The sequence below is a fragment of the Lethenteron reissneri genome, chromosome 66, assembly GCF_015708825.2.
Source record: "Lethenteron reissneri isolate LAM-NWPU_2019-01 chromosome 66, ASM1570882v1, whole genome shotgun sequence".
Taxonomy (NCBI): Eukaryota; Metazoa; Chordata; class Hyperoartia; order Petromyzontiformes; family Petromyzontidae; genus Lethenteron; species Lethenteron reissneri.
In genome coordinates this window covers 6,161,065-6,170,660 of record NC_083844.1, presented here as the reverse complement: position 1 = coordinate 6,170,660, position 9,596 = coordinate 6,161,065, and the positions used below count along the sequence as shown (strand labels likewise).

The window sequence follows — 9,596 nt, the reverse complement described above, 5'->3', positions numbered from 1 at the left end:
ATTTGAGGAGGAGGGGGGTCTGACTTTTTGTGACGCCGTGTGACGAGGGGAGGGGGGGGGTCAAAAATCCTCCAAAATCTCGTGACGTCATTTATGGACAGATCCTAACCCCAAAACAACAAAAGAAAAACTCCTCGCTGAGTTTAACACGAGCGGAGTGTTGAGATTTTTAAAAATCCTTTATATTAAGTTCGCTTGCTTGCTTACGACCGTGCAAATATTTCGGTCGTTTTTTAACCCACTTCCCCTGATCCAATCGAGCTGACATTTTCCACACAGACTCGTTGTGCGTGACAATTAATGTTCGTGAAAATTTTTTTTTACAAAATGTTACACTGTTTAGGGAAAACAAATTAAATATTTAATTACCAATTGCTCAATACTGGCAGACAATCATCTGACCCATAGGTGGCAGCCATCTCAAGCCAGAGGACGAGAGGACTCTAGCCGCCCGTGACCAATGTGGGCTGGGTTGTGGCCCATTGAACACGCATATAAAGGATTTATAGTGAAAAACTTTGTTTTTAAGGGTTCATTTTTAAATCCTTTATATTAAGTTCGCATGCTTGCTTGCTTGCGTGCTTGCTTGCTTACGACCGTGCAAATCTTTCGGTCGTTTTTTAACCCACTTCCCATGATCCAATCGAGCTGACATTTTCCACACAGACTCGTTGTGCCAGACAATTAATGTTCGTGAAAAAAAATTCCCAAAATTTTACACTTTTTAGGCAAAAATTTTTTTTTTTACATATATTCAAATAGAACTCATTCATGGCTTTGGCTGAACGTCACAGTGTAGGAGCCCAGAGCGTAACCCCTCCACAGGCCGTGGCGGAGTAGCGCAGTCGGTAGCGCCCTCGCTTCCCGTGCCAAAGGTCGCGGGATCGATCCCCGCGTCCTCCACAGGCGAATATATTTTTAAATCCTTTATATTAAGTTCGCTGCCACGCATATAAAGGATTTATAGTGAAAAACTTTGTTTTTACGGGTTCATTTTTTCCTCCCTTCGTGTGCACTCCCCCCTCCCCCATTGTTCTGCACAGGAGGGCTTCCACGTACCGAAGCTCTACAAAGAGCTGTTAATGCCATTTATTGTGAAAATTTCGTCACAGTTCCTATGATTGCTTTTTCATTGCTTTCATGGCTTTATTTTGGTGATTTCGAAAAGTGTATTGGTTTGGCCATGTTTGTGTTGTTGTAGTACAGAGTTAGACTGATGGCCTTAATCTAAGTTGTCTTGTGGTTGTTGTTGTTGTTTGACTTGCATCCCACTGGGATTTTTGCACACAGCGTTGGTGTGTAGCGGTGTTTTTTCTGCAATATTTTTGCTGTCTTTTCTTGGATTTTCTGTTTGCACTTAGTCACATATTCACTTTAAGATGTTTTTTGTTCATGTTTTTTGTTTTTTGTTTGTTGCGGTTGCACCCGATTCAAGAGCTGAATGGCTCACAGGGCTATACCTAATACATGAACTTGAACTTGAACCCACCCTCTCCGTCGGGGGATGACGTCATCGCGTAACAAAACGACATGACGTCACCACAACGTGTGGTGACGTCACCCGGGCGCCGTGACGTCACACCTCACTCCGTTTGACAGCCGCGGCCGCCACCGCCTTCTTTAACCTCCTCCTCCTCCTCGTCGTCGATGTCCGCAATCGTCGGTGAGCAACAATACGATGATGAGGTGGAGGTGGTGGTGGAGGTGGTGGTGGTGGTGGAGGAGAGAGACAAGGCCACTCGCTCAGCTGCCCGTGGCGGACTCCGCTAATCTCCAACCCCCCCTCACCCCACCCCAACCCCCCCACTGGTTTCCAGGCAAATGGCCAGGCCTGATTGAGGCCTGGCAGCTTAAATCCTCGTTAATTAGCTCGCGTTAAGCTCTCGTTAATTAGGCCGCGTTCGTTGTCATCGGTGGTGTGTTGGCTGCGGTGGGGAGGTGATGGGGGGGGGGTTCAGGGGGTTACCCACGACTAGGAGATGTTGACTACCTCGCCCGGTGTGCAGGAGGTCGTGGGTTCGATCCCGACCCCTGACGATGTCTGCTGCTGCTGTATATTTGGAATCTGCGTCTCTCATCATCATCACGGTGGCTAGGAGATGTTATCTACCTCGCCCGGTGTGCAGGAGGTCGTGGGTTCGATCCCGACCCCTGATGATGCCTGCTACTGTATTTGGAGTCTGCGTCTCATCATCATCACGGTGGCTAGGAGATGTTGACTACCTAGTCTGGTCTACAGGAGGTCGTGGGTTCGATCACTCATCCTGATGCCTGCTGCTGCTGTATATTTGGAATCTGCGTCTCTCATCATCATCATCACGGTGGCTAGGAGATGTTATCTACCTCGCCCGGTGTGCAGGAGGCCGTGGGTTCGATCCCGACCCCTGACGATGCCTGCTACTGTATTTGGGAGTCTGCGTCTCTCATTATCATCACGGTGGCTAGGAGATGTTGACTACCTCGCCCGGTGTGCAGGACGTCGTGGGTTCGATCCTGACCCTGACGATGCCTGCTGCTGTATATTTGGAGTCTGCGTCTCTCATCATCATCATCACGGTGGCTAGGAGATGTTGACTACCTCGCCCGGTGTGCAGGACGTCGTGGGTTCGATCCTGACCCTGACGATGCCTGCTGCTGTATATTTGGAGTCTGCGTCTCTCATCATCATCATCATCACGGTGGCTAGGAGATGTTAACTACCTCGCCCGGTGTGCAGGAGGTCGTGGGTTCAATCCCGACCCCCGACGATGCCTGCTACTGTATTTGGAGTCTGCGTCTCTCATCATCATCACGGTGGCTAGATGTTAACTACCTCGCCCGGTGTGCAGGAGGTCGTGGGTTCGATCCTGACCCTGACGCCTGCTGCTGTATATTTGGAATCTGCATCTCATCACTGTGACTAGGAGATGTTGACTACCTCGCCTAGTGTGCAGGAGGTCGTGGTTTCGATCCCAACCCTGATGATGCTTGCTGCTGTTGGAGTCTGCGTTTCTCTCCCCGTGGTGGTCGCGTGGATTTCTCTCCGGGTCCTCCGGTTGCTTTCGCCTCTACGTTGTCTCTCGACCTCGTGACGACGTCGCTCTGCCATCGGTGACGCTCGCGTTTTTATTTTTTACGCGCCGACGGCAGGGAAAATGGACGGCGGGGACGAGAAGCGGACGTGCTGCATCGTCTGCGGCCAGGAGGCGGACGGCGTGGCGGCGCTGCAGGACCACATGAGACAGCACGGCAGGTGGGGCAACCCGGCCGTCGTGCACCTGTGCGACCAGTGCGTGTACAGCACGGACAAGCAGAGCCGCCTCAACATCCACCAGAGGATCCACACGGGAGAGAAGCCCTACATGTGCACCGCGTGCGGCAAGGCGTTCACCCAGTCGGGGGCGCTCCAGTGCCACCAGAGGACGCACACGGGGGAGAAGCCCTACAAGTGCACGATGTGCGAGAAGGCGTTCACGCAGTCGGGCGCCCTGCACAACCACGAGAGGACGCACACGGGCGAGAAGCCCTACAAGTGTTCGGTGTGCGGCAAGGCGTTCACGCAGTCGGGGGCCCTCCACAGCCACCAGAGGACGCACACGGGCGAGAAGCCCTACAAGTGCACCGTGTGCGGCAAGGCGTTCACGCAGTCGGGCGCCCTGCACAGCCACCACAGGACCCACACGGGCGAGAAGCCGTACAAGTGCGGCGTGTGCATGAAGGCGTTCACCCAGTCGGAGAACCTGCACAAGCACCAGGTCACCCACGCGGGCCTCCAGTTCAAGAGCTTCACGACCCCGACGATAATAAAGAATTGAATTTTGGGGGGTGGGGGGGATGGAGATGGGGGGGGGAGGGCTGGGCGATCGCGACGGACGCTCTCGCAGGTGATCCCTCTCGTCAGCGTCGATTCCCCTGAACGACCGGGCCGGAGGGACGTGGCGACTGTGCGGCCGGGAGGGACAAGCCGAGACACGAAGCGTCGTCGCCGCTTGATACTCTGCACCCCCGTGCCTTCCCCGCGCGGTCGAGGCGTCCCCCGGTGAGCCGGTCCAACCGTGGAGGCCACCGCCCGCCCGCCTGCCACCCACCACCCACCACCTCAGTTGGAGCTGTCCCTTGTACGGCACGAGGCGTAAGCACCGGCGGTTCTCCTTAAGTGGGCACCGGCCGTCGTCAGTGGAGGGCGACCGTCGTCTGTTGGTCACACGAAAGGACCCCTTCGTGGTGAGCTCTCGCGGGCGGGGTTCTCACGAACCTCCCCCACCCACCCCCCACGCTGCCGCCGTTCGTCAGCGGCGTCAAGGCCCACTTTTTTGATCCAGGGGTCCGTGGTCGTCCGCCCTGGAACGGCGACCGGCAAACCTCGGGGCGCACGACGTCGCCGCCGCGGTTTTCGGGCAACGGAGTCGCTCGCGCGAGAAATGGGGCGGGTCGCGACCGCCCGCGCGCGACGGGCGACTGGCACGGTTTACGAGGAGTCAACGTGGCGAGGGTTCCCCCCCTGAACGTCAACTACCCCTCCTCCGCGCACTCCCCCGGTGGTATTAACCAGGGCGGCCGGTGAGCTAGAACCTTGAAGAAGAAGGAGAAAAGAAGAAGAAATAAAAACCCCTCCGACGAAATCGGAGCCGAAAAACACCGCCGCCACCACCACCTTGCTCGACCGTGTCACCCTGCAATAAAAACACAACTAGCCCCCCCCCCTCTGCCACCATCCCCCCCCCCCTCCCCCCCCCGGCGGTATTAACCAGGGCGGCCGGCAAGCACACACCTTGAAGAAGAGGAAAAAAAATCTCCAGCAAAAACAGAGCCGAAAAACGTCACCACCACCTTGCTCACCCCGCCATAAAAAAAACCTAGCCCCCCCCCCCATCTCCCCCATCCCCCCCCCCCATCTCCCCCATCCCCCCCCCCCCCCCAGATCTCCCCCATCCCCCCCCCCATCTCCCCCATCTCCCTCCCCATCCCCAGAGGGGTTGACACTTGCCTGTGGTTATTGTGATCGGGGAACGGCTGAGCGACGGAGAGCGACGGACAAGCGCTTTTCAAGTGCACTGGATGAGGACGGGGGCGAACGCGAGGCGCGCGTTAAAACGTCACGGTTGATGTTCAGCGGCTGTGTGCGACGGCATGAACAACCCCGGTGGGTGGATAAAAGTACGGACCGGTGCCTCCATCCCTCCCCTCTCCCTGCATCACCCCGACCATTTCGGTATCTTGGGACGCTTGTTGGATCAACGAGATGACGCCTGGAGGGAGGTAGGGAGGGAGGTAAGGGGGTAGGGAGGGAGGGAGGGAGGTAAGGGGGTAGGGAGGGAGGTAAGGGGGTAGGGAGGGAGGTAAGGGAGGGGGGAGGGAGGTAGGGAGGTAAGGGAGGGGGGAGGGAGGTAGGTAGGTAAGGAGGTAGGGAGGGAGGTAGGGAGGGAGGTAGGGAGGGAGTTAAGGGGGTAGAGAGGGAGGTAGGGAAGGAGGTGGGGAGGGAGGTAGGGAGGGAGGTAAGGGGGTAGGGAGGGAGGTAGGGAGGGAGGTAGGGAGGGAGGTAGGGAGGGAGGTAAGGGGGTAGGGAGGGAGGTAGGGAAGGAGGTAGGGAGGGAGGTAGGGAAGGAGGGAGGTAAGGGGGTAGGGAGGGAGGTAGGGAAGGAGGGAGAGAGGTAGGGAGGGAGGTAGGGAGGGAGGTAGGGAGGGAGGTAAGGGGGTAGGGAGGGAGGTAAGGGAGGGGGGAGGGAGGTAGGGAGGTAAGGGAGGGGGGAGGGAGGTAGGTAGGTAAGGAGGTAGGGAGGGAGGTAGGGAGGGAGTTAAGGGGGTAGGGAGGGAGGTAGGGAAGGAGGTGGGGAGGGAGGTAGGGAGGGAGTTAAGGGGGTAGGGAGGGAGGTAGGGAGGGAGGTAAGGGGGTAGGGAGGGAGGTAGGGAAGGAGGTAGGGAGGGAGGTAGGGAAGGAGGGAGGGAGGTAGGGAGGGAGGTAGGGAGGGAGGTAGGGAGGGAGGTAAGGGGGTAGGAAGGGAGGTAGGGAAGGAGGGAGGTAGGGAGGGAGGTAGGAAGGGAGGTAAGGGGGTAGGGGGGGAGGTAAGGAAGGTGGGAGGGGGGAGGGAGGGAGGTAAGGAGGGAGGGAGGTAGGGAGGCAGGGAGCTAGGTAGGTAGGGAGGTCGGAAGGGAGGTAAGTGGGTAGGGGGGGAGGTAAGGAAGGAGGGAGGGAGGTAGGGGGTAGGGAGGGAGGAGGTAAGGAGGGAGGGAGGCTCAGCAAAGTTGGTTTTCTCCGACGAGGCTGTGAACCAGCAACGGCGGTGGAGTTTGCATGCTCCACCTCTTGATGCGCGCGGATTTCTTTCTAAATTCTTCGCGAAGTGGCGGCGGGGGCGAAATAAAAGTTGAGTTCAGAAGAAACTTACAGAATAGTCACAGGGGGAACGCGCGGGGACTTGCTTGACCCAGTTAATTTTTTTTATAGGCGGGCTGGGGGGGTCCCAGACGACTCGGTGATGCTCTCCGCGTGCGATAAATATTACGGTGCCCGACTCTCGATTTTATCTTTCGGCCGATTGATTTTCCGCGATCGTGGGTCATTGCCCGATCGCGCCATTGCGGGACGAATTGTTGGCGTGTATTTTTTTGTTTGTACACGCGCTCGCTCGGCACCGATTTTAACTACAGGCCGCTCCCTTAACTCGTCGAGGGTCGGGTCGAGAGATAACAATGTAGAACGGAGAGGGGGTGGGGGGGACGTTCATCAACCAAACAGCGGCTTCTTAGGCCCGGGCGAAACGGACGATCTTTTAAAACTCGGGCAAATTTTCCTTGGGGATTTTCAACATTCCCCTGCCTCCTCATCCATCACTTGCTCCTAGGCCTCGGCAAGGTAAGGTAATTTACCCTTTTTACCGGGTAAAAGGGTAAAGGTGTCGACATGCCTAGGGGTAAGGGTAAAAGGTAGGGTAAGGGTAGGCTCGTTGCTTTTTACCTTTTACCTTACCTGCTAAAGGGTAAAAGGTAGGGTAGAGTGATTGTATTGTGGAAAGGTAAAAGGTAGGGTAAAGGCAGGCTCGTTGTTTTTACACTTTTACCTTACCTTGCCGAGGCCTAGCTACTCCTCTGCCGGTTTTGCCGACGACAGCCAACAGAGTTGTACCACCTGGGTTGGCTCTCGTCGCCGGGTGCCGGAGGCTAAATCGTGAAGTCGTAAAATCAACGTTAAACCCTTCGCGGTCATCTCGCCCAAACAGGAGGTTGATTGCTCATCTTCATTGCCCGCCTCCCGCCCGCGTTCGCGCGCCGTAACTCGACACGCGTTTTAGTATTCCGCGCGGTCCGTTTTGCCCTTTATTCCGCGTTGCCGTTCGCGCTCCCCGTAAACCCCTGGGCACAATCGAGAGTCTGCGTCGTGCCAATGAGCAGTTAACCGTAGTGTGTAGACGTGCGCGCGCGCGTATGCATATGTCTGCTACCGCTTCTGAAGCTCACTTGAGACGGGTGGTGAGGGGGAGACGCTGTCACCGACTTGATCCTCGTTTCGGTAAATTTGACGTCGGCGGGTGATGCTGCTGCTGATGCTGCTGCTGCGTTGGCAGTGGTGCACCAATAGCACCAACAACAACGCAACTTGACGCATTGTTCGTAAAGGAATTCTGTACAGGGGCTCCTCTACTTATGAACGAGTTAAGTTCTAGAGGTCTGCTCATGAGTCGATTTGTTCATAAGTCGATTTGTTCGCAAGTCCCAACTTTAATCCTGTCAATTCCCAACACGTTGTTACGGCGTGTGCACTTCACGTTCTGCAGATGTCGATGCACAGCGGGTTGAACTTACGACTCTCGGTCCGGACAGGCGACTGGATGTACGGACCGGGTTTGGTCCTATCTCTGAAAGTTCGTAAGTCGAATGCTCGTAAGTAGAGAGGAGTCTCTGTATAATATGTATGCTTGTTGAACTTCTTTCACACCGTACGTAGCCCAACCGCGCTAAACACAACAACAACAACGTGCAGCAGTTCTGAAAGAAACGACTTCCGGTGGGCAACGGCCCCCGTTCACGATGCGCTCTGAATAAGGGTCGCTGCTCGAAATGTCACCTCTTAAATAGTTTTTAGTCTAAAAATCATTTTCACGGCCACACTGTAGCAAGGCAGCCGTGCCCGCCCCGGCTCGGGACATTCCTCCCCGACCGCTTTCCAACATGGCGCTCTCCTCTGTCGCTTCATCTTCGTTCTCCCCCCCCCAACCCACCGCACCGCACCTTCGATGAGCACGGTTGGCTATGTACTGCGGTGCCAAAGAATTTCAACCCGCACAAAGATCCCCCCATATAGCCTTCACAGACTGTTGGGGCAAGTGCTGTTAGCGAGGCAGAACCTATGAAGACTGGCACGGCACACGAGAGGGTAGGTGGGCCAGCACCTCGCCCGGCCGCCTTTGTCTCCCCAGACAGCACCAGGTACTCATTTGGATCTGAGTCGATCTAGGGGAGGTCCAGGAATCGGTTCAGATAATCGTCACCGGTGTTGCCCGTGAGTGGGAATCGAACTCGGGATGCCGGGTTCGTAATGCAGCGGGCGAACCACTACAATACCGCTCCCCCATACAGTGGCACACAGAGTGACAAAGGCCTTTGCCTATCCTCCGTATAGCCTTAACGGACTTGGGGCAAGTGCTGTTAGTAGTGAGTAGCAGCAACTATGAAGGCCGGCACGGCACACGAGGGGTTGGGTGGGCCAGCACCACGCCCGGCCGCTTTTGTCTCCCCAGTGGCGCTGTTTTTCACGCACAGCCCCAGGTACTCATTTAAGGCTGAGTCGACCTAGGGGAGACCCAGGACCGGCTCGGATAATAGTCACCGATGTTGGACGTGAGCGGGAATCGAACTCGGGTCCGCCGGATTTCGTAGCGTGGCGCTAACCGCTACCACCACCGCTCCCCCAACGTACACACACACATAGTCACAAACCCGTGAGATGGCCGAGTTTTATGGGCAGCGAGCCTGAAACCGCCACATCCATGACACCAGTAGTTCTCAACCTTTCCTGCAGCCTTGAACCCCTTTGGATCTGAATCGTTAAACAATGTTACAATGTTAATAAACACACAGGGTTCGGTAAGACAAAGTAAGTTGTGACATGGCCATGCTTCATTTTCGTGTTTTCGAGTTACCTTCTCAAAAAGCGTTCTGGCAGTGTCTCGCTACCCCCCCAAAAGGGCATCTCTGGTACGCTCATGGGGTGTCTCACTGCCCCCAGAAAGGGCACCCAAGGGGGGTTTTGTCCCTCCCCAGGTTAAGAACCACCGCTCGACACCAACCATGACAGCGAAAGATGCAGATGCTCGATGATGATCGTCTTCTTGGTTCTTTCGGTAAAGTCACGTAGAAGGGAAATAATAAAGTAATAAAAATAAAACATAATAAAATAATTCTCACCACTTTTCGCCCACAACGTAAGCAGCCGTCCTCAGGTGAAGAACAGGTCTGTCGGAAAGACAGCGTCTGATTAGTTTATTGTTTTATTTTAATTATTTTATTATTTCCCTTCTACGTGACTTTACCGAAAGAACCAAGAAGATGAATCCCTGCAGTCACGAAAGCTTTAAATCTAAAGATGATGATCATGACGACGACGACGACAATGACGACAA

General features: G+C 55.4%; 1 protein-coding gene across 1 annotated transcript; it reads left to right on the top strand.

The window, feature by feature from the left end:
- Positions 1-1,552: 1,552 nt before the first annotated feature.
- On the top strand, positions 1,553-4,816 carry LOC133359864 (zinc finger protein 239-like). The gene is made up of 2 exons (XM_061578427.1): positions 1,553-1,663; positions 3,130-4,816. Exons 1-2 carry the CDS (start codon positions 1,648-1,650, stop codon positions 3,792-3,794), a joined length of 681 nt encoding a protein of 226 aa, XP_061434411.1. The 5' UTR covers positions 1,553-1,647; the 3' UTR covers positions 3,795-4,816.
- The last annotated feature ends 4,780 nt before the right edge of the window (positions 4,817-9,596 follow it).